General features: G+C 43.6%; 2 protein-coding genes across 5 annotated transcripts in view; one reads left to right on the top strand and one right to left on the bottom strand.

The window, feature by feature from the left end:
• Positions 1 to 2,238, top strand: part of Jar (Myosin heavy chain 95F jaguar) — a 47,848-nt gene extending 45,610 nt beyond the window's left edge. For all 3 annotated transcript variants that reach the window (XM_077683505.1, XM_077683507.1, XM_077683506.1), the window contains exon 27: positions 763 to 2,238. In XM_077683505.1, the coding sequence (XP_077539631.1) occupies positions 763 to 914 (152 nt within the window). In that variant the 3' untranslated portion in view covers positions 915 to 2,238. The remainder of the gene's footprint in view (positions 1 to 762) is intronic.
• Positions 2,239 to 3,722: 1,484 nt separating this feature from the next.
• Positions 3,723 to 24,342, bottom strand: part of LOC144151757 (MFS-type transporter SLC18B1-like) — a 67,297-nt gene continuing 46,677 nt past the window's right edge. The window contains exons 2-13 of one of the 2 annotated variants that reach the window (XM_077682891.1): positions 19,690 to 19,785; positions 18,504 to 18,577; positions 13,725 to 13,872; positions 13,563 to 13,631; positions 12,361 to 12,460; positions 10,942 to 11,111; positions 10,758 to 10,856; positions 10,334 to 10,422; positions 9,472 to 9,567; positions 7,646 to 7,720; positions 5,931 to 6,024; positions 3,723 to 5,022 (exon numbers count right to left, since the gene is read on the bottom strand). In XM_077682891.1, coding sequence (XP_077539017.1) covers positions 4,969 to 5,022; positions 5,931 to 6,024; positions 7,646 to 7,720; positions 9,472 to 9,567; positions 10,334 to 10,422; positions 10,758 to 10,856; positions 10,942 to 11,111; positions 12,361 to 12,460; positions 13,563 to 13,631; positions 13,725 to 13,872; positions 18,504 to 18,577; positions 19,690 to 19,785 — 1,164 coding nt within the window. In that variant the 3' untranslated portion in view covers positions 3,723 to 4,968. Of the gene's footprint in view, positions 5,023 to 5,771; positions 6,025 to 7,645; positions 7,721 to 9,471; positions 9,568 to 10,333; positions 10,423 to 10,757; positions 10,857 to 10,941; positions 11,112 to 12,360; positions 12,461 to 13,562; positions 13,632 to 13,724; positions 13,873 to 18,503; positions 18,578 to 19,689; positions 19,786 to 24,342 lie in introns of those variants that run through there. The other variant, XM_077682890.1, reaches the window with a different exon arrangement.

The raw sequence follows: 24,342 nt of genomic DNA on the forward strand, positions 1-24,342 counted from the left end.
GGCGCTATGCTTATTTTATTGTAAAATAATTGTTCAAACCCAGCCCAAATCATCGAAAATTTCGTTGAAGCGAAAGCAAGCCTGACAAATGGTTCGTTGTGGCGAGGACTTTGTTACATTGACTTCTATGGCTAGCTGACAGGGAATTGGAAATATTTCATTGAAGCGGAAATTTCGTTGAAGCGGCGTTCGTTGTAGCGGGGTTCGACTGTATGCCACTATTTTTTCGATTGTTCAATTTGTTCCCAAGACAATTAGAGATGGCACCAGTGGCAAGGAAGCATTCTTAATGCCCATTTCAAACACCAAAGTTTAATGAGCTGTAAAATTAGTTCCAAGTGGTGCATCACAAAACTGATTCTCTTATTGCATTCACCAGGGTTCTTAGTATTGGAAAATATAGAGACTACAGTTCTATGGCTAACACTGTTCTGTCTATTGTTCCTCCAAAAATGACTAATAATCTCTAATTATGTTGGGAACTGACTCAAAAAATAATGGCATATTTGAAATCAGTGGGAAAAAAACAGAAGACTGGAAAGTTTCACAGAGTTTACTTAGAGACTAAAAGAAATAGTTTTAAGAGCCATTAAGGGGGGGGGGGACACTGGTCTTGAGGATGTTTTTGTTATTTAACCTATGTATCGAGGTGAAATTTGAGTGCGGTTGGTCATTGAGGGAGGGGGCATTTAATGGCGGTTCCGAAGAAGCAGTGACGGGGGAGGGTGAAGGAGGTTGAACAGTCTGCGTGTGTGCTTGCAGGACGGGACGACATGCAGATGTGCGAGCTGAAGCTCGAGGAGACCGGCTTGGCTCGGAAGCGGGGAGCCGAGATCCTTGAGCACGAGTTCGACGCGGAGTGGGCCAAGTATGGGGGCCCCGTGTATGTGCCGCTCTCCACGCGCCAGAAGTGAGTCCACGCCCGGTGGGTCACACTGCAAGGAAGGAAGGCTGGGTGCAGGAAGAGGCCACACTGTGCGTCGAGGAGAGAGTGGTAACACCTTCTTTGTACGGCAGGGAGGGCCGCTGGTTTCGAGTGAAACTTACCAGCTGGGTGGGCGACTAACCAACCGCGGTGGTGCCACGCATCACGTTAGGAGGTGCGCGGTACTTAGATTTATATGTAGCAGTAGATCAAAAATGTTATTTATATACTTTTGTAGGGTTGCGTGTAGTTAGTGCTTTCCTTTTTTTATTTTTTGTGATCTCATGTCTGGTACTGTTTTTTTTGTTTGTTTGTTTTTGGTGAAGCAGCTTTGTTTTGAGCAGCGCTGGCTTTGCGGAACTACTGAAGAGAAAAAAAAAAAAAAGCGCTGCCGATCGCAGTGGGCCATAACATTTAGTTCAATTGCTTTACTCGGAGACTTGTTTTGTGTGCACATTTACGGTGGGAAAAAATAATGGTTGTGCCTCATTTTTTTAGGCAACTGCGTCCAGTATTTTGGTAACAGTATCTCTCGAGTGCCTTCGTAGCCCCTTGAATCTGTCGCTGCTACTCATCGCAGTGCAATTTGAGCTTACATAGGTGACAGGGTAGCTGTACCTCGCTTCAAAAGCTCTCCTTGGTAGTTGTTGATTGAATCAAGCAGCTTTCGTTCTTGTTGACTCTTAATCAAACTCTTTGCTTTTACGTTGTTTGTCCCCCGTGTATGAAACAGTACAGGTAAACTCTTTTTGGCTGTTGGTTCCTTATGATCTTTAGATAATTTATACAGTGGGTGGGGAACCTGGTCCCCGTTGATGATTTTGTGATGTTTTGAATCTCGGTGCTACTTTCTTCTATATATGTATTTTTTCTGGTACGGTGATTTTTCGTAGACGTTCCTTGTGCCCCGTGAAGCATGCACTTTTGCATCCAAGCCCCCTTTGTAGTCGGTCGTGGTGGCGGTTCGATTCTCTGTTTTCCCCAACTTATACACCTATGCCGGGTTGCTTCTTTAATGCCCCGCTACTTATGTGTTTTTGTGCTGTCTACATTTATTACCGTTTACATCTTGTTTACTGTTCAGCAGTTGTTCCTCTTGGCCAGCCTGTAAGCGGGAGAGAGACACGCGTTCTCTTTTCCTCACCCTGCGTGGACTGACCACAACTTTGGCCCAAGGCCAGCCTACTTGGTCGGCTCGATGAAGGGCTGTAAGACAGCTTTCCTTCTGGCAGGCTACGATGTACGGGCACTAGGTCCCCTTACAATGGTCATGTTACTTTGTGGTCTTCGCAATAAAAAAACATTTTACGAGAGGCTTTGGGTGACTTTGCTCTTCATCACTGAATTGCAAGCAATTTTAGAGCGAAAGCTATCCATAATGGGCCTCCTTGATTTACCAGTTTTGGATTGTCTGTGGGCAGGCCAGAAGCTTCATGGGAAGTTCCAGAAGTTACATAGGAATACATGGGAAAATCGAGTGCCAGATCACGTCTTCGGCAGCCCGCGTACTATCTGCAACTGATAATTGAGGAGACCCAGAAATGAAATGTAAACTGGGTGTCAAACCGAAAAAAATACCACCTCAATTCAGGTTAGGGCAAGTTCATTTCATTATGGTTCGGTTCCGGTTCGACTAAATTGTGTACTGCCGAACCAGTTTGCAAACCTGTTTGCAAGCTTTGACCCAGATCGCCAAGTTTATATATATACCTAATGCGAGAAATTATTTTGTAGTTCAAAGCAACCACAAACAAACATTTGTGCATTCAAGAAACTTTGTCTCTATGAAAGAAATTTCATTATGAGAGCTTTAAGGGGGGACATGCCTCTTAAAACAATTTCTTTTAATTGTTCAGTAAACTCTGTGAAACTTGTCAGACTTTCTGCTTTTTTTTTTTACTGATTTCAAATGCCATTATTTTTTGAGTAAGTCAATTAGTTTTCAAAATAATTATAGGTAATTAGCCATTTTTGGAGGAACACTAGACAAAACGGTGAGCCATAAAACTAATCCATATTTTCAACTACTGTGAACCCTAGGGAGTGCAATAAGAGAATCGGTTTTTTGATGCACCTCTTGGAACTAATTTTACAGTTCATTAAACTTTGGTGTTTGAAATGGGTATTCAAAATGGTTCCTTGCCACTGGTGCCACCAACTTTAATGAGCTGTAAAATTAGTTCCAAGTGGTGCATCAAAAAACCAACCGATTCTCTTATTGTACTCGCCAGGGATCATAGTACTGGAAAATATAAAGATTACAGTTTTATGGCTAATACGGTTCTGTCTATTGTTCCTCGAAAAATGGCTAATTATCTTGGGAACTAATTGACTGGCTCAAATATTAATGGCATATTTGAAACCAGTGAAAAAAAATTCCCCCGCATTTCCCCGAGGGGGAGACTGTGAAAGTGCGAATGCACGGTTTTCGGCCCGCTTGCGGCGCTTGCGCTCGGCCCCCGCAGCCCACCGCCTCGCCGCCTTCTCTTCCATCTCTTCCATCGGGTTTGTAGTATCACGTGTACACCACGCAGTTATCAAGCCGCTATAACGCCGCTGAGTCGCCAACGCACGCCGCTGACGACGTAGTTTGAATGCGTTAAAGATATAAGGCGCGTCCGTGGCTTGGTCGGTAGAGCGTCGCGCTGTGGCCGCAAAGTCCTCGGATCGAAACCTGGCGCCGGATGCTGTTTCTTTTTTAAATATAGAGGAGCACTGCGGACGCCGCCGCCGCCGCCGCCGGCGTTGGATGGTTTGAAGTCGCTTATAAAGTGCATTCGCACTTAAAAAAAAAAAAGCAGCAAGACTGGCAAGTTTCACAGAGTTTACTTATCAATTAAAGGAAGCTGTTTTACGAGCAGTGTCCCCCTGTTAAACAACGCGGCCAGATATTATGGAAAACAAAAGTAGTGACCGTTTGTGAAAGTAGTGAAAGACAAGCCACTTTCTCGTGCAGCCTTTATGTTGTCGCAGGGACTTTTGCATGACTGTACGACAGTTATCCGCTCACTGCTACCACCCCATGTATTTCAAATTTCCCACCTTCGCAGTGCTCGCGCGCCCCCCCTGCCTGAAACTGCGCCAGCGGGAGTTCTGTTGTTTTTGTGCTTGCTTTAATTTTGTATGCTGGAGCTGCTTTGCATCATTTCGAACGCGTAATTTTTTTCTTGTGCAGCTGGAGCTTTTCTGTGTAATTTCAAACGTGCCATTTTTTCCTTCCGTGGCTGTAGCTTTTCTGCGGCATTTCAAACGCGCCATTTTCTTCTAGCGCGTGGTGCCTTTCTGCGTCATTTTGAATGCACCATTTTTTTCTTGTGCGGCCACTTTTTTTCCCGTGCTATTGTAAAAACCAACCGAATGAGCAGTCCTAACTAATTGAACACAGGCACTGCCGGTTAATTACGTATATTTCGCCTCAAATGTACCTGCAGTTTTTTTTGCGCTAAAAAACGAAGAGATGTATGACAAGCGCCAGTGGTTCACAAGTTTCGAACACTTATAACTGTATAAACCGCTTGGCTTTCAAAGCCTCTGGGTTATGCTGTGACGACGGAACGCCGTGTGGCTCTATTGGGTCCAGCAAGCGAGCTACGATGACAAGGCGGGCCCCTAAAGTGCTCTGCACTTAAAACGCCCGTGTGTTGAGGTTTCGGCACATGCTAAAGATCCCCAGCTGGTCAAAATTAATCTGGAGCCCTCCACTAAGGCACACCTCACAGCCGAGGTATAGCTTCAGTTCGTTAAACCTCAATAATAATAATAAATAACCGATCATCACATAACTCCTCTCCGAAGGTGTAGGAAAGGATTTCATTGTGGTTATTTTTGGAGCTGCATGTGTGCACTAATGCACCTTTCTCTGTGTCAACCGACCCCTGTGCTCCTCTTTGCTTCCTGACCTGTTCCTTCAAGAGAGGCTGTTGCGCTGACACCTTTTAGTTGGTATCTTTTATGCGCAAAGGTGCACAAAGGTCTGTTGCAATTGCACAAGGGAAGGCTTTTATGGTTATCATTCGCTTTGTACAAAAGTGTGCCTTATTCCTCTAAGCTCGAGATGGCATTCTTGACTTTTTCTGTAGAACCAGCAAAGAGGGCATCTGCAATGGGGGGAAAAAAGCACAATTTACGAGAAGTTTCAGAGATCAACTCTCTTGAGACAGTCGTGCTAGTAAATGCTCTGCGCAGAAAAGATGCGCTTGTATTTGGTTTGTGTATTGTCAGGCTTCAACATGGCTCGGAACATTCTTTCGAAAGGAAATGTTTTTGTGGTTTTACTACTCTTTCACAGATGGGCTGAATGTTTGTTTTAGCAGTTCTACCATTTAGCCAGTCGACCAGCTTCACATATTTTTATGGTCACTTGGCACTCTTAAAGTAGACAAGCCAAAAATGTTTGTGAAGGCAGTTGCTTTGTTCCTGGAGATTAGCATACTACTTTCTTGAAAAAAAGTACTTTCTCTTGTGCAGAAAAGCCAGATATAATTGCATACTGTTGATTTTTTTGTACTATAAATACAGTTGATCTTAAATATGCAACTTATAGGATGCTGAAACAGCCAGCTATAATTGGAAATGCAATATACTGAAGGCACACTTATGAAAAATATTTTTTAGGTCACGTTTAGACTGCTCGGTATTAGCATTCACTGAAAATCCAGAGTTGCGTATAAATGAGTTTGTGTTTACTGTACAATCAGTCAAGTGCAGTTATAACTTTGTTGTGATGAAAAGATGTCTACTTTAAATGAAGGTGGCAGAGCATAGATTAGGGAAATGAAAGTGTGCCTTGGGAACTTCTTTTGGCGTAACCAAATAATTAACACTAAATGATAATCAGTTTGTTATAAGGAGTTCAACTGTGTATGTACACCCATTTGAGCGCTGTCATTCAATACGGACGAGAATTCAGGCAGCAGACCTTGCATGCAAATCCCAGGTGGTGTTTGGGAGGGTAGAGGTTAGTGTAATCGTGAAGAGTTGTTTTGCAGTCTTTGTATGTGCTTACCCATGCGACCAAGACTGCCAGAAGCACCATGGAACCTTTTCTGAATCCCAGTGCTTCGACTAAATAGCCACTAATGGGTGGGCTCAGTGTTGCTCTGAAAAAAAGGATTGGAGAACAAAGAAGACAATCAAGTGATACCGTATTTTCACGTGTATAACCCACCCCTGCCTATAATCCGCACCCCCACTTTCAGCCTGCTAGAAAAGAAAAAAAAATCCTCATGTACTGCCCGCACATTTGATACAAAAAACGCTGCACCGAAGCTACAACGTGCATTGCGGTGAAGCTGCACTAAAGGAAAAACCCCGCATATTATCCGCACCCCTACTTTGCCACTGAAATTTTCGCATATTTGGTGCGGGTTAGTTATACACGTGAAAACACGGTAATACACAGGAGATCAAGTAGAGATGCGGAGATCAGGTCGAGGAACTCTTTCAAAAGATTGATTTCCAAAATATTTTTGTGCACCTGCCAGTTTTGTCCTTATTTGCGCCAAGATATTTTAACTCGGAGTGAGTACATCAAATGCTTTAGAAAATAATTGTCTGCCTAGATGGTGAACAAAATTGCAATGTTCGCAACCCAGTATCTCATCTCCCCTCTGCTCCTCTTATCCGAGTGCAGCCGTATTGGGGCTGTTGGATAGCTCAAGTTTTCGTCTTTCCATATCTCTGACTCTTTGACAAACATTCGTTTTCAGAATAATCTCAAAAGACGATTGCAACTGCTTCATGCACTGCTTCATGCACTGCATTCTTCATGACAAAGACCCATTCAGACAAAATGCTAGTGTACAACTCTCAACTTTTATCTTCACTGTGCATACAACCTTGCACTCCGGAGGGCTGCACGAAGGGTCTTTAGTGAACCAAGAAGGCATCCAATCTACACCCAGTCAAAGGGCGAAAGCTTTCCTGGATAGGTTCTGTGGGCAGGGACACCAAGTAAGCTGTCAGAGCACTGTTAAGAACATTAACGGCTCCTTTAACTTCGATGACCTCATTCTCAGAAGTGTTTTTTTGAACATTCTACCTTGCTTGTAAACAGTGTAGCATAGCTGCTTGACTAACTTTAACCTCATGTGTGTTTAACCTCATGTATGCTCTAATCACCTCCTTTTATCTAAGTCGGGGGTCGGCAATCTGTGGCCTACGGGGCAGTGTAATGCAGCCGCCAGCATGTTGTCAGAACCCCCACACCTCCCCTGTCACTTCATATCTGAAGGCCAACACGTCAGTTTGCACCTCAAATGGGGTTAGACGGGAGGCAATAACAGAGAGCTGATCGCGCTTCCAGTTGGCATTGTCCTCCATCTGTACACTTAGCCAGGTTATTCTCAATTACTGTCAACTATTATTATCAGTTCGCTTACTTTTTTCTCTTTGCCTGGTAAGTCCCCCTAACCCAACCCCATTTGCCGTCAGGCCATCCACCGTGTCGGCTTCATGCAACTCGGCCCTCCACCTCAAAAAGTGGCAAACCCCTGATCTAAGTTAAGGTGAAATACATTGCAAAAACCCCTGATCTAAGTTAAGGTGAAATACACTGCAAGAATGACACATTTCGTGCAAAAAGAAAAAAAAAAATAAGAGGGCTGATGATTAGGCTATGAAATGCAAGTTCTCTTGGGTACCCTTTAGTTTTAAAGTTGTTACTTACATTAAATTTAACGTCTTACTTTTTACAAGTGACTAAAGATAATGCAGGCTTACCCAACAACGTATGTGGCAAATACTGTGCCAGATACAAAACTGCTGGTGTCCATGCCTTCGGGGAAACCTTTAGCTCTGCAACAGCAACACCACAAAAAGATATTCTTGTGCAAAATCCTGGGAAATAATCAATACTGTTACCTCTTAGTCAAAATTTAACCTTTGATGCGCAATTAATTGTGGCAAAGGCTCGCATGTAATTCATCGTAAGATCAACAGTCCCTTGTTTGTTGCACATGACCCTAGGCTATGCGACCATAGAGTTTGTAAATGGCCTGCGAACATGTCTTTGTTTTATGCATGCTTCAGCATTTCAACCTCCAGTGTCTCGATAAAGGCATCTCTGTGCTTGCGCCTTGACTTGAGCCCTGCACCAGGAAATATTCTGCATGTTTGACAACTGAGGCATGAGCACCAAAACTTTTGTTGGGGTTTTTACAGCGGTCTCTAAGGCTGTGCTATTGTCACAGGCACCAATCTCACCCATGCCTTCAATTTCGCCCTTGTGATGCAGCTTTAACCCTTTGAGGGTCACGGCCGTACATGTACGGCATAGGCAAACACTTTCAAAATGGTCAATGACGTACATGTATGGCATCTCTTGTATCTTTAAAAAGCGCGCCTTTTTCGCCAACTTCTCTTGCTTGGCATGTGCTGCCACACTTTGGAAATATGTCAAATTTTTTTCTTGCGCCGATGGCTCTTCTTTTTATTTTTTTATTATTTACTTCAGCGGCGCGCCGGCTATCGCTTGCGCATCTGCTAACGAGGGGGCGCGCTGGGTATCGCCCACCGGGTACCCGGGCGCCTTTCTCTTCTTGCGCCTGCCACAGACCAAGGTCGCCTGTGAAACTGATAAGGCTCTTTTCTCGTTTTTTTTTTTTTTTTTTGTATTTTATGAGTGGTTCGCCGTCTATCGCTCCCGCATCCGGCCGTGCGCGCTGGCGGGTGCGCAGCGGCAGGTTTCAGTATCGTCCTCTGGGCTCTTCCCGCTTTTTGCGCCCGCGAAACTGATGTCTATCTGATTTTGATTGACTCAAAAGGTGCCGGCTTGTTACTCTCTCGTTTTTATTTTTGGAATTTTTCTTGTGTAACGCCATAATAAACCACATGTATGTAACTACACAAATGATTTTTTTCTCACTTTACGGTCACGCAAAAACATTTTTGATTATTTTTTCTCAATATAAATTCGTCCGTAGAATTTAAATCAGCAATAAAAAAATCGACCCTGGGGGGACGCATTTGGCGAAAAAATTCGACCCTCAAAGGGTTAAGAACTTCCATGCTAAAGCTTGGTATTGCACCTACGTAGGTTGGCGGCAGTTATTTTACACCAGAGCATAATGCACATTCTAGCGATGCAACCTTGGTGTGTTGGGAGCACTGGAAATGGAAACAAAAGCTTTCAATTTACAATAATTCAACTTAAATTCTTGGCTCTATCTTGAGCCAGAGTTAATGTGGAAGCTGGCAAATATTTTATTATTTTTTTCTTGCTTTCACACACTTGGGTGATGTGAGGATTTCGACAAAATTTTCTACACACACATACATGCACAAAAAAAATTTAATGTTGTTTTTTTTTTATGGCACACACCTAGGGCCAAGTTCCACATCTGTTCTCTAAGTGCTCACATTAAAAGCTGTTCACTCATACACAGTGCTGTTGGCTTGTGCCATTTGTTGTTTGCTGCTCATCTGCTAGTTACCGCTCAACATGTGAGGTGACCTCTGACCTCTGCCTGGAAAAGCCCTCAAGGCACTAGTAATCAAATGTGAGGTGCACGAATGAGATGCCAAGTGTTGCAGGAACCTTGACTCACATTGCTCGTTTGAGGACGCTGGCATATGACAGCGAGTGCAGTGATGCCACGCCTGAGCCAATGAGCACTTGGGAAGCGTAGATGAGGCCTATGGACCTGCAATGCCCGCACAGAGGGGAAGCCAATGTATGAAACCATGCTGGAATGTGCTGCACACAAAGCTGTAATCTCAGTTAATCAGTGTTGTGGATGGGCCCTGTTACCCGCATCTTGCTGGACCCTGCTGATACATCAGACTGGAGTGGCACAGTATCAGTTGTGACTCTACTTGTAATAACCGCTAGATGAATTGCAAACTTCGAAAATGTTTTGAAACTAGAAATTTTGAAAGCTGGTAAAGTTTGACCCCGCACAGCTGTCGCTGAAAAACGGTGTAAATGTGGGCTTGTTTGTACATAATTGAAGTTCAATAACAGTGCTAAGACAGGACAAAGAGAACGCGAGATGGCGCTCAGTCTCGTCTCGCCTTATCTTTGTCCTGTCTTAGCATCGTTATCGAACTTTAAACAGCTGTCACTGTTTATGCTCAGACATTTTGTTTGCTGACGATATCTGGTGTAATTCCTACTGGACAATTTCAGTTCAAATCTCTCTCTCACTCACTTTACCTAGCATGGGCTTCTAGCCCACACACAATAGAGAGTTGGCTTTTTCCGTCTTGCTTTGGAACTTCCTCCCTGAGCACAGTCCAGGGCTAATTGGTCAAATAGGTCCACTCTGTGTTTAATGCTGTGATTATTATCCCAGCTATCAAGGTCACACGAAATGTCTTAGTCTAGAGTGCAGAAACAGAATTGTTTGATATAGTCTTGTAGAATAGTCTTGTTTTTGACTTTTTCCATTGGTTACAAATTTTTCTTACGGTTCAAATGGCAGGAATGGGGCTGGACCCATGATGATGAAACCCACAATGCAGAGGAGAAGGGCCAGTGGTAAAAGGCGCACTTCTGCCTGAATTGAGGTAAAAAAAAAACAGTTAGGTACACAGAAAAAGAACATAAAAGCTTTGAGATCAAACGAAAGGCATGTTTGCTTTTGTGTCTAAGACATTGCTTGTATGGGTAATTTTTGCGAACACCTGTATGTTATGTTAGCATCACACACATTAAAAAAGTGTCTGCATGAGAATTTATGAAGCATTGGTGAGGAATTTTGTCTGCTAGAATTAACAGACATCTTTTGCACGACAAAAAGCAAAGAAATCTTCCCAGGAGTTTGACGTGCAGGCAGATATTGTTTCTGGAGACATCACCTGTAGCTGTAAATTGACATTTGACTTTTCCTACCTTGTAGTGACTGATAACAACACACAGGGCCGATGCAATGCTGAAGCTTAGCGAATAGACGCTGAAGACGGATCCAATGCCTGAACTGCTTTCGTGGAACTGCAAATATAAAAGCATGTGGGGATGCTATTAGGTTGCGCACACTTTTGCTTGCGGAAAGGCAAATGAACACATCTGCACACACATGGTCAAGGTAAGGCTCCAACGTCGGTTCGAGAAAGCCAAATATCAGACCGATGAGGAACAAGTTGAACAACAGCGCGTCGAAGGAAATGTCCCAGAACAGCCGGTGATGCTTCAGGCTGGTCTTGCTGACATTGTGGTTGTGGTTCTCCAGTGACTTTGGATGGGCGGCTGCAGATAAAAAGGAGTCAGAAAAGGGTTTTTGTTCACAACAAGTCTTAGAACCCACCGCGGTTGGTCGTGGTTAAGGCGTTGTGCTGCTGAACCCAAGGATGCGGCCGCGGCCGCTTTTCTGATGGAGGCGAAAAGCAAAAACGCCCATGTGTTACAGATTTTGTAGCACGTTAAAGATCCCTAGGTGGTCAAAATTAATCTGGAGCCCGGCCACTACAGCCACCCCATTGTCTGTGTAGCATCAGCGCGTTAAACCTCATAATCAATAATCAATCAATTAAATGGTCATAGAAGGCACGATGGGTAGGCACTGCATGGCGTACACACGCGCACATTAAAAACTCGAATACTCCCTACGTGGGTCACGTGCGAAATTTTATGTGTGGGTGGGTATGTTGACATTGACACCAAATGGCAGTTCAATTGGTGCTGCTCTTGACAGCAGCGGTCATCCTCATTGGCCAATCCCCCTAAGTGGGTATGTGAGATAGTTGTTAATCCCATTTTTGGCCGTATTGTAAGGTAACCTTACTGTTGAGTTTAATGAGAGAGCGAGAGAACAAACTTTATTTAGCGACTCAAGTTGGAGCTGTGGCTTTATGAGTCCTTTGTAAAAGTAAAAGGGGATGTTGCACGGTCCTCTAATTGTAGGGGCTTAGTGGAGGTGCGCAGGGTGTTTCAATGTGGGCAGCCAACAGGGACCACAGGTTGGCCCACAGATTCTCGGGTGAAGCGGCCCAGCTTGACCACGAATAGGGAATATCGGGGCAAAGGAGTTTAATAAGGTGTCAATCAATTTTAGCCTTATTGTATGTTAAGAACTGGGTACTGGTTGACAGTGTTAAACCTCAAAAGGTTACATTAGGCCTAGCGAGGGCTGTTGAACGCCCGATTGGGATGTCAGACTGCATTCACAGCCACATGGTGCATCACAGCCCATGCGATTGTCTGAACTGTGCATACCCGCATTCTTGGTCACTAGGATTTTCAGTACCATATTGTAGCCACACCACCGATGCAGTTTCGCCTAATTGGCGTAATGGTGCTTTCGCACCAAAAACGCCATCCTCAAATGCCGCACATCAAAACTTGCACAATATGGTACGATGAAACTATTTTGCATAGAATGTGTGATAGACTTCATGTCACTTTTCAACCGGCCTAAATTCTTTACACTGTTACTCTTGCCTAAAATTTGGATGGCTAAAGATGAAGTAACAAAGATGTAGAAGTGTTATTGCCTTACACTTTGGAGTTTTTCGAAAAGCCGCAGATGTCACAATCAAGGGCAAAGAAAGCATGAAGCATGACGAGACGATAAGGAATCCTGCCGGATATCCCCAAAGCTGCAAAGGAACAGCGGACAGAAAAATAAGTCGCACTTCTTTTACCCAGTTTTATAGCTGAAGCAGTTGGACACAAGTGTTAAGGGACGCCATCATAGCCTTAGCTGTTGCATATTTCGATATTTTGAAGTAACATTTTCCTTCGTAAAATGCTACTCGTAACGTTTTTTTTTTTTTTTTTGCTCGATACACAAAGTTATCTGTGAAGACTAAGCTACCCAGAAAATTTTCAAAATGTAATCTTTGCCTAGCAACTTTCCCAATGTGCTACCATTCACAACAGCCCTCTTCACGATTGAAATCAAGGTGTCAATGTGGAAGTCACCAGGCTTAAGGGTATGCTAACAAGCCTGAAAACTGCGGAAGTTTTTCTTCTAAGCGACCCACTTAGAGCTGACCTGGAATGAACATTGCATGCTCCAAGCTTAGGCATGTACTGTGAAGTCACCGGACGCGTTAGTGCTTTCAGTATATGCAGGGACCAAGGTATACATTATAAATGTGAATGCATTTAGACAGTGTTTAAGCTGACGTGTCGGGCTGTCCCCGGCATATGGTAACTGGTAACGACGAGCACAGTACGGAATAATCGTCGTCATCATCACCAGCCGATCTACACCAACTGCAGGGCAAAGGCCTCTCCCATTAATCTCCAGTGATACCGGTCCGTGCTATGTGCGACCAATTTATCCCCGCAAACTTCTTGATCTCTTCTGCCCACCTAACTTTCTCCCGCCCCTTGCCACGCTTGCTTTCCCTAGAGACCCACTCTGTTACCCTTAATGACCAACGGTTGTCTTGCCTTCGCATTACATGCCCTGCCCACACCCATTTCTTCTTCTTAATTTCTATTAATATGTACTTAACACGCGTTTGTTCCCTGACCCACTTCGCTCTCTTCTTGTCCCTTAATGTTACACCTATCATCTTCCGTTCCATTGCTCGCTGAGTCGTCCTCATTTTAAAGTTGAACCCTTTTAATGAGCCGCCAAGTTTTTGCCCCGTGGGTGAGTACCGGTAAGATGCAGCTGTCATACACTTCAGGACAATGGTAGCCTACGGAATATTCATCGAAGAATAAATTGTAATTAAACTGACATACGTCAACGAAGGCACCGCCGATGATGGCACCTGCGGCTCCACCGGCTCCCCACAGGGACTGCAGTCCTGCCTGAAATTCCGGCATGTGTTTCACGGGAGAGGGCAGGTGTGTGTGTGTGAGCTAGATTGCTGGCACCGGACTGAAAAATAGAAGTGGACTCACAACAGCCGAGCCAGGGTGATCGGCAAAGATAATGGTGAACGTTGAGTAACAGGAGACGCAGTAAACCGACTCGGTGAGCCCTCCAAGCGCTCCTCCAAACAATGCGACTCCGAGCATCGGATAGTCGCCAGGAATCCAGTACAGGGCGCTGTGTTCAGGCCAAAGAAGATATATTCGAAGCTGTGATACGTGCGCAGTATATACGCAAGTCAGATATAAGAACAACAACAGCAGAAAAAAAAAAATGATGTGGACAATATCATAGAATATGTGCTGCGATTTCAGCACAGCTGTGATGGATGTGATTTGCATTGAATTTGGTAGTAAAATGTTGCTCAGGGGAACGACACATCCTATCTGTCCAGATTCCGTGCAAAAATTTTTGGTCTTAATCACAAAACGGAAGTTCTGCATTGTGATCTCGATCAGTTCTTTTATTCCATAAACAGCAATTTAAGTAATGCAGTGTCTGCACTTAGAAATCCTGCGTGATGATTTTGTAGGCTGTGTTTCTTGTTTGTACGTGTTGTTTCTTCTCCAGCTTTGCATTTCATGGTTGCAACCGCTTTTCCGTGTATAAAACTACAAATATAAGCAAGCAATGGGCATAAATACAAAAATGCGGCCTCAAATAGAGTTCCTCAATAGAGTTCCTGGAAATATTTCTGCTGAGAACAGCAACAAAAACATTCTTTGGGGCAGACCTGATAGTGTTTCAAATAAAGAATATTATTTGTTCATCATCATCAACCGTCCACTAGGTTCACTCCTATCCTTTCCTTATTCATTAATGTTGATGTCATAGTTGGTGTGTCATCTCTCATGTCATACCTCAATTTCAGGCAGTCTACTTATTAATTATCTTTTTTATTCCCACTCATATACCTTTCTTTTTCTAAACGAGTACTTCAAGTGCATTCATAATATTTCTTTTAATCCCGAGCCCAGTTTGTTTTCTCTCAGCACCCATTTCCTGGCCAATCCCCCTGAGTGGGTATGGACCATTCTCTTGGCACCAACCAACCAACAAGGCCTCTCTCATCGACCTCCAACCGCTCCTGTCCCACGCCGCGCGAGTCCATTGTTTGCCTCTAAAATTCCTTATTTTGTCCCTCCATCGAGCAATTGGCCTTCCTCTTTTTCTGCACCCGTCTCTCGGTTTCCACCCTGTCACTGCGGTAGTCCGCCGATTGTCATTTGCCCTAACTACGTGGTCAGCCCAATTTTTTAAGGCCGCGTGCCCACACAGCCGGGACCGTGTAACGCCCTGCATTTCCACAAAAATGCAGATTTGGAAGCACACCGCGTAAATGGAGACATTGGTCAGACAGAATTTTATAGAGATGAAAAAGTGAAAACGGCGAACCGTGTTACACTCCGCATTTCCACAAAAATGCAGATTTGGGAGAAGTAACATCTTTAATCGTTATAATAATGTAATTTGGGATAATTGGTTGGACATAATTTTGAAAAACCAAAAAAACCAGGCCATCTGCACTAATGTGAAACCTGGGGGCAAAGCATGTACTGTATAAGTGTGTTCTTGGTGCCTTGGCGTTTTTGCCCACGGAGATGAAACCGTCTGGGGATAGATGTGGTATACAGACTTGCTGTAAAAGTCTCGTGTCTTTGAAGCACGAAGCGTTCTAGCGCGAGGCATTGGAAAACAAGTGTGTCAGTGTTTTAGTACCGTGATTACATAAGACAATGACGACAGGAGACGCCGACAGGCCAAGCCCCTAAGGGGTTTCACCCCTAAAATAAAATAAAAAAATAGGAAAAAATGCTGAAAATGGCGAGCCGTGTAACGCCCTGCATTTTCAAAAAAAAATGCAGATTTGGCAGAAGTAACACCTTTAGTCGTTATAATAGCGTAAGTGGAGATAATTGGTCAGACAGCGTTTCCAAAAACAAAAAAAAATTGTCTGAAAAGAGCTTGCGCTCAGCATAAGCAGCATAAGAATGCTACGCATTAGTAGACAATTCCCTGAATTTCTGCAGGTTTTCTTCACTTGAACTATGATACCGTCTACTCTAGTTTGTTCTCTGATCCAGGTAGCTCGTTTCCTGTCTCTGAGTGTTGCTGTGATAATTATTCATTCTATGGCCCGTTGGGCTGATCTAAGTTTGCTTTTAAGGTTTTTAGTACGGCGCCAGGCTTCTGTGCCATATGTCATTACTGGCCGGACGCATAGGTTGTATATTCTCCTTTTCAGTGATAGAGCCAGCTTAATTTTTAATATGTCGGAGCGTTTGCCGAATGCACCTGTGCTACCAGTTCCGCGCCAGATTTCTTGCTCTTGTTTCGGATCAGCACTGATGACACGACCGAGATAGTTCTTGTACTTGTTCATTACATATGCTGAGCAGGGCTTTTTCAGCATGTTTATTCATTACTTTCGATTTATTCATATTTATTTTTAGTTCCACGGCCTTGCTTTCTGTATTTAGTTCCTCAAGCATTGTTTGCAGGTGTTCTGCAGACTCACTTAGCAAGACTATGTCGTCTGCAAACCTCACATGGCTCAAGTATTCTCCATTTATCAGCGGTCCAATGCTTTCCCAGTCAAGCCTCCTTCAGACAAGCTGTAAACAGTTTTGGCGAGATGGTGTCTTACTCCCGTTCCGACCGGGAATTTGTCGGTTAGCTTGTGAAGAATAACTCTGCCCGTGCATCCTTTATATATGTCATCTAGGAGTCTTAGGTAGGTCTTCTCTATCCCTTGGACTTTCAGTGCTTCTAGCACGGCTGCGGGGCTCTCTGAATCAAACACATTTTTATAGTCTATGAATGCCATGTAAATTGGTTTATTATACTCTGCGGTTTTTTCTATCATTTGGTGGACGACATGGATGTGATCCATTGTTGAGTATCCCTTCCTAAATACAGCCTGTTCTCTGGGTTGATGGGAAACTAGGCTTGACTTATTCAGTTAACAATGGCGGTTAGCTGTTTACTTTGGTAAACAGCTTATCTACAACCGAGCGTAGTCTGATGGGTCTGTAGTTCTTGAGATCCCTGGTCTCTCCTTCTTGCGAATTAGAATTCTTCCAGGCTATGGGCACTGTTAAAGTCCTTAAGCATTCTGGAAATAGCACAGCAAGCTTCCAGTGCAGTACCCGCTCCCTCTTTTATAAGATCCAGAGTTATGCTGTCGTTACCTGCAGCTTTTCCTCTTTTCATGGCCTTGAGAGCCTTTTCAACTTTGTTTCTGGTTATTAGTGGAACTTCGTGAGCTAAGCCTGTACTCTCAGTTGCTTCCCCTGGTGTAACGTAGCAGGCATATAGCCTGGTGTGGAATCGTTCAGCTACTTTGATTATCTCGCCCATATTGTGTGTAATATGTTATCCTGCTTGTCTTTGAGTACATTCTGGCTTTGCCTTTAGCTAGCTTCTTCTTAGTTGCTGTTAGGTTTCCTCCTATTTTCAGTGTTTCTGCAATTGCTGCCATGTTGTATGCAATAATGTCGTTTGTTTTGTTTCTGTTAATTAATTTGGACAGCTCAACTAAGTTAATCTGATCTGCCATGCTCGACAGTTTCACGTTCTTATGTTTCACATTTAGCCCCTTCATTTTCCGAGTTAGTTTTCCAGTTTGTTTCCTACAGGTCCCGCAGCTGCTGCTGATGATTCCATGATTGTATACTTGTTTGGTTGTCATTTAGCCTGTCTACACCGTCTCCATCCTCCCCGGTTAAATGTGCGAATTTGTTGTGAAGGGTTATTTTAAAATATGCGTCTTGGCTCTGACTGACTACATGTCGGGTTTCTTACTTTTCACTAGCCTCGTTCTTTCTCTGTTGAGATTCAGACTTACTTTGCATCTTTTAGTTACTTTGCATCTGTTATGATAGCGCAATAAATGAGTGGCTACAGTGAAGTAATGTAAGTGAAATCATCACGAATTGAAGGCAAACAGTGCAAGCAATTTAATGATTTGTGGTGATGCTGATTATAAGAAAATACAGGTGATAAGCTTCGTGCACTTTGATAGTACTTATAGCAATACCAGCTATAACAATATATTGGATATAACTGAACAGTCACGGAACCATCAACTTGACTATATGTTATATGGTAAAATAAACTGCTTATAACAATTGAGACTTATGGTAAGAGCCTACGGTAAAGTATAGTATTTGGAGATCTGTGAGAGATCATGGGCGCATTGTGTGTAAAACATTTTTAGCGTCAAATAAGTTGCATCATCTTCTGTCTTTCGAACACTGAAAAAAAGTTGGTGCCTTTTATGTAGCCATGTATCCCTGTACAAAGAGACCTCCTGACTGCCCCGCGCGCGGTTATCTCCTGCTGTCACCCAGGCAGTAAGAGAGGCAGGGTGCAGCTTTTCAACACTGTCCCGATTAAAATAGAGCTACAGTGGGGTAAAGGCTACTGTTGATTACCAATGTTAAAAAAGGCAAAAAACAATGCCACTTTAGTAACATGCAATCTGCCAATCGTTAAAAAAGGCAGAAAACAACACAAGGATTTGACGCGGAGAATTCCTCCTATGTGAAAGAGGAGCTTTCCCAGGAGCCCTGTGGAGTCAGTTGGCACATGCATGCATGGCTACGTCTCGGTGGTCGGCCATGCAGTTACTTTAATACATTTTGTAAATATTGGGTGCAAACCCCTGAATGCTTACAAAAGTACTTTTTGTGCCCAATCCCATCATAACAATCACTGGTTATAACAATGGCTTTTTTGTGGCACTTCAATATTGTTATAAGTGGGTCACACTGTATAAAGGATGTCTTTAACATTATGAAACTTACCCATATACTGCATTTGCCAGGAAATATCCCACCTGGCCAATAATAAACACTGTTTTCGGGGATGTTTGCTGGATCTTCAAACAAGACAAGAAACCCGCAAAGATGAAAAGAAAGTTGTTCTAATGTGCTTTCATTCACAAACAATCACTGTTTTGGGAAAATGAATTATCATATGTAAATACACAAATACGAGGTGTTGTCTGAAATATTGAATATGCACACAAACAATGGAGATTGGCAGACGAAAGCACTTGTATGTGTCCTTCTTTCTTGCTTCTGATTTTGTACTACAGTAAAACTTCGTTACAAGAGACACTGTTACAAGAGACACTTGGTTGTAAAAGACATTTGAATGAAAACTAGTTTGGTTGGTTTTCCTATGTTTACCTTGTTTACAAGAGACATATTTTCAGGGTCCCTTGAGGTTCTATTGTAATGTTGGTGCTCTATCTGAACGAATCGTCCGAATGAACTCATTGCTAACAGGCATTTGGAAGTCCCAGAGTGTTGGAAGGGTCATAATAATGCATTTGTGGATAAACTATCAATACCCGTAGCGCCTTGCGATTTGACATGCATTAGGTTGTGCGATAGTTCGGTAGTGCTCTCGCAGTAAAACCAGAGGAAGGCTAACCTACCTATGCTAGTTCCGTAAGAAATTTCTGAAGCCTATGTTGTGAAGGCTCTCATATTTTGCAGTTTATATATCGATAGCGCAAAGGTTGGTGTGCACCGGAGAGCGGGGTGACATGAGTGTGCGGTGGCCCATCAAGGCACATCCCGCTTCAAGATCTAACGTCGTCACGCACACACCCACAGCTCGAAGTAGGAGTATGACATTGCTTGGCATGCCTAAAGGCTCCACCTGCAGGTTATTTATTATTAAGAGTAAACATTGCCCGTCCCAGATCATGCACCTATAACAAGTCCGCAGCAGACTATCCTTTAATTCTTCTGATATGCAAGACGGGTTGCTCGGTTCGCACTCATTTTAGTGTTTGGTGTGTGGGAAGTTATCCTGTGGAAGTTCACTTGTCTTGTACAGGACTGGTTGAGTTAGTACTCAATGAACAGTGTAAATTAAAGGACATTCCTCTCAGAGCACTGTACAAGAACAAAAAGGTATCTCCTGAAAAAAAAAAGAAGAAAGAAAACATGGATGCATTCTGGCAAAGTTGTGACTTACAAGGCGTTTGGACCACATCGAACCTATTATCGTGGTAATTTTTCCCACTGAAAAGACAAATCCGTACTGCCATGCACCGAGACCTCTTGACACAGCCTGAAAACAAAACAAAAAAAAAACGTCTTTACTTCATAAACATTCCCACAACAAAGAAATAGCGAACAAATCAGCGAAGAACCTGGCAGCGAGATATTTATGTTTTACAGTGACAGCTCCTTTTCACTGATAGATGGTATCACACAAGCACAAAATGAAGACGATTATGAGGATCCAGGCCGAAAAAGTCTACTGAGCTATGGATGATGAGGCCGTCGACGAGTTGGGTAGCAAATAATCTTTTTCATCGTCTCAATGGGTGCTGGTTGCATTTGTGCACCCAAATACAATGTGGGGTCAATGTAGATGTTGTCTTCTATGTCGATGAGTGGCCCGAACTTGAAATTGTGATCAAGGACAATCATATTACAGAATCAGCTTTGCATGGAACACGGGTAAAATTTTGGGCATTGTCGTTTAGCGGAGACCTCTGATGGAATTACTGTGGCACCAAACTGACTGTAAAGTTGAGTCTACGACACACGGACCCTTCACTGGAACGTCGCAATCCAGACACCCGTATCAGTGCGTTTTCTCATAAAAAAAGCTTGAAAAAGCTTATATCTTATAATCATTGCACACAATATTGAACACCTCCTAAAATAAAGGTTCTTAAAGCGTTTGGCATGGCAGCTTGTTAGTTTCCGAATGGGCATGTCCTAAAGGTAAAGGTATACTTTATTTAAAAAAAACAGCTCCCAAAGCGTGCCCGCCAAAATCACTCAGCCCAGTTAAAGCGAGATGACGCTAGTGCCGCACTCTCCACTAATGGCCTGAGCACACGTGAGTTTTGGTTTCTGCCAGCTACTCGAAATGTGGAAGACACGTGGTTGGAAGGCTGGTTCGAAATGTGGAAGGCAACTTGAAATGTGGAAGGCTGGTTATTTTTTTCATTATGAAGCCATAATGTCATATTGTCTGCACAGTCGGAATTCATGTTGGACGGCGCATATTTGGAGCAGCATGAAAATTTCTGGTCTGGGAGCCACAGTTGAGGTCTGCAGGCCACAAGCCAATTTGGGACAGTACAAAATTTTTTGTCATTTAGGGTGCACAACTGTAGAAGTGACTAAAGCCAAGTAGTTGAGTTTGCATAACAACTTTGGCATATATGTTGCAGTTAATATTTAGAACAATTTTCTTTTGGCTGGGGCTTGACAAATATAAGACTTCCTTATATTGACATAAATCTTGCAATTTATCGCTTTCATCTGCTACAGTAATAACTGCTGCGTCAGTTCCAGTTTTGCTTGTTTACCTGTTGCTTGCACCCAAGAAGACAATTCACTTGTAGAAATCGATAAGCACGTAGAAAAAAAAAAGCTAGCAGCACTTGAGGCATTGTGCCACGACGCGTCAACACTGAATCCTGCTGTGAAGAAAAAGGCGAGACGTAGGTGAAAGTCGACAATAATCTGTTTTGAAACGCCATTCCATTACCCCGTGGGACCAGAGTGGTTACAAAGAGGTGGTTCTAAAGGTGGGGAAAGACCACTAACTAGTTGAGGGTTAGAATTAGAACTCAATGGGACAGACCATCATCCTGCAATGGACACAAAGTGAGCTAATGAGGGCGATGGTGAAACGCGTTAGTACTTGCAATATGGATGGGCTGTTTTCATACTTAGAATGCAAGGTGCCTAGTGAGGATGTAAACTTGCGTTAAATGAACGTGATACTGGCCTTCCTCGATTATCAGATCCAAACTCGATCACCGTGGACTGTCTGAGGTGCTGTTCGGTAGGCTACCTGTATTCCTAAGGGGCTCCCTGCCCAAAGAGTACCGGCACACGATCGGACATCCGAACTGAAGAAGCCTAGAATTGGCAAAATAAGTAAAAGTGCTCTAAAGTGTTATACAAGGTGATGCGTATGAGGAGAAGGTGCAATAACATTCACAGCTGGGGTAGTCTAGCTGCTTTGGAACGTTGTGGAAAATTAGGTGTGTGTGAGGGAGCACAAAAGAACAAGTATTTGGTGTGATAGTATTTGCAATTTTCAACATTAGTGAACCGCTTCTTAACTAGAGATGTGCTAATATCAAATTTAGGACTGCTAATCATATACAAGTATTAAAAACTAACTGCGAATCAAAGATTTTCGACCACAAATATCTTTGTGCGTATATATAGAGCTAAAACAAAGCTAAAAAAATTATATCTTAGGCAGTCGATCAGGACTGAACAAATTTCAGTATTGAGTTAATGGTAAGAAAATGGTACGACATAAAAACAATTGAGATGGCAAAGCAGTGAAACAAAAATTTGATATGCATTGCAATGAAGAGACGCGGGTTTGTTCCACGATGGGCTGTGAATACAGGCTGCAGTCCCTGCAGTCATTGAAAAAAAGGAGCCTATAGTTATGTATGTTACTGGCTGGTATTACCCGACTGCGAGCCAACAAGCAATTCTTGATTCTTCAATTCACCTACCACATCAGCAGTGAAATTATGCTTATAAATTTTACCCAAGTACCGTTTACACGTCAGCAAACACAACAGCGCTAACATGCACGTTTTGCGCAGGACTAATCCGTGTTCGGCTTTCTTGCCCAGCTTCGGCGTCGCGCAAACAAGCCAACCCACGGGGGCAGGCCGCGCAGTGAATCCTATGTTGTGCGGCAGAGTCTATGTCGTGCGGTAGAGCCAACTTTAATTGCTCTAATATTGGTCCATATTTGTGGAAAGCACTGCACTCAAGATGATCACGTGGTTGTGATTTGCGGTAAGTAAACAGAAACTACTCAGAACATTATGTCGGAATGTAATATTGTATCCATTTAAATCCAAATGTAGAAAATATTCGCCTTCCTGGAGCCTTGGTCAACCTGAACCCACAGGAGGAAAAAAGAAAGCAAGGAACATTACGAGAAAGGCAGGCAGATTTAGCAGAGACCAGTCTGGTTGATTACCCTACACATGATTATGGGGATAGGGGAATAGAAAGGAAAAAAAAAAAAGAACGGTGTATAATAAAAGAGAAAATTGTGAAGATCCGAAAAAAAAAGGAGTGGAAATGTTTCTAGAATTGTTTTTTTTAATTATCGGGTATTTTTACAGCAAAGCTTTTTGTGTCTAGCACTTGTATGCACCATCTGTATGCGTTTCCGGTGGAAGTACCCGAGACAGGAAATAACCGTGAACAGATCGCGTCCGCGGGCAGAAAACCGTGTAATGAGAGGGTGGTCGCGAATGTCAGCCGCTCCCGCCGTTCCCGCCGCCAGATTGCACGTGGAAACCGGCCGGCAAGTCTCCGCTAGAGCCACTAGATGAATTAGTGGCTTTAGTCTCAGCCGTTTCGTGCACTTTTTTGGACTGCGCCGTGGTCAATCGTGTTTTGTTTCGTGAATGTGTGCAACCCAATGAAGCTGAAGCAGATTCACTGCAGTTGATACGCCACTATGTAAATGATACGACACACCAATTTTAACGATGATGCTGTTTAAGATGGTTAGGCCGGCGAACGTGCGCAGCAAAACCTCGCCGAGCGATAACATCACCGCGCGCGGCGGCCGCCCTTTGTAAACCTCGTACAATGGTAAGCGATGAGCGAGCCACCCCGCGACGCGTTTGCGAACCCAAGCAACCACGGACGTCCGTGGGACGTCCGAAATACAGCCCAAGGCCCCGTTTGGACGGCCACTGTACGTCCATGTTTGGTAGTACATTTTCGGACGTACACTGCACATCCAGAAACGTATTTACAAGTGCGAATGACATCCGCAACGGACGTTAAAAGTTACTATGAAGCGTCAAATAATGGCGTAAATTGGATATAAAAATAAAAAACGAAAACGCTACTGTGCCTTTCGATTAAAAAGCTTTTGTACATCAACGCCCTGGTTTGTGGGCTGCAAGTTTCATCTGCATATTTCTAATATTAAGCCTAATTTCTAAATTTTTTGAAGCACTTCACCAACTCCAACGATGATCTTTTTTGGGGAAGGATATAAGAATTGAGAACCGCTAACGAAACATGTGAAGCAAGTTTACTGTGTTCATGAATGCCGTCTGCCCGGTAGTGCGTTAGCCTTGCGCGGTGTACTGTACTATTCGTTGTAAGAACCTTAGCATGTCGTCATGTGATTCTGGAAATTTTTACTGAACATCCAAAATACAGCCAATTTCGGACGTCCGACTGGACGTTTGGAAGTGTTAAAACCGGACGTCCAACGGACGTACATGCATGGTACGTCCATCGGCCCTAAAACGGACGTCATACGGATGTCCGCTAGAGCCGGAATGGACGTACGGCGGACGGCCGACGGGTGTCCGGTGGTTGCTTGGGAAGCCGTGCTTAATTGACCCACGTGATGCTGGCCTTGGTGGTTAGGCCGGTGAACGTGCGTAGCAAAACCTCTCCGAGCGATGACGTCACCACGCGCGCCTGCGCCGCCCTTTAAAAACCACATCCGATGGCAACAAGCGAAAGAGGAAACCAACCTGGACGCGTTAGGTTTACCGAGGTGAAAGCGCTCTTGACGAAGATTTGCCCTGTGAGGTTGTGCCATCGGATGACAATGACGAAAGAAATGACTCGTACTGAAAATAAAACA

The sequence above is a fragment of the Haemaphysalis longicornis genome, unplaced genomic scaffold, assembly GCF_048455015.1.
Source record: "Haemaphysalis longicornis isolate Haplotype H1 unplaced genomic scaffold, Haemaphysalis longicornis Haplotype H1 scaffold_9, whole genome shotgun sequence".
Taxonomy (NCBI): domain Eukaryota; kingdom Metazoa; phylum Arthropoda; class Arachnida; order Ixodida; family Ixodidae; genus Haemaphysalis; species Haemaphysalis longicornis.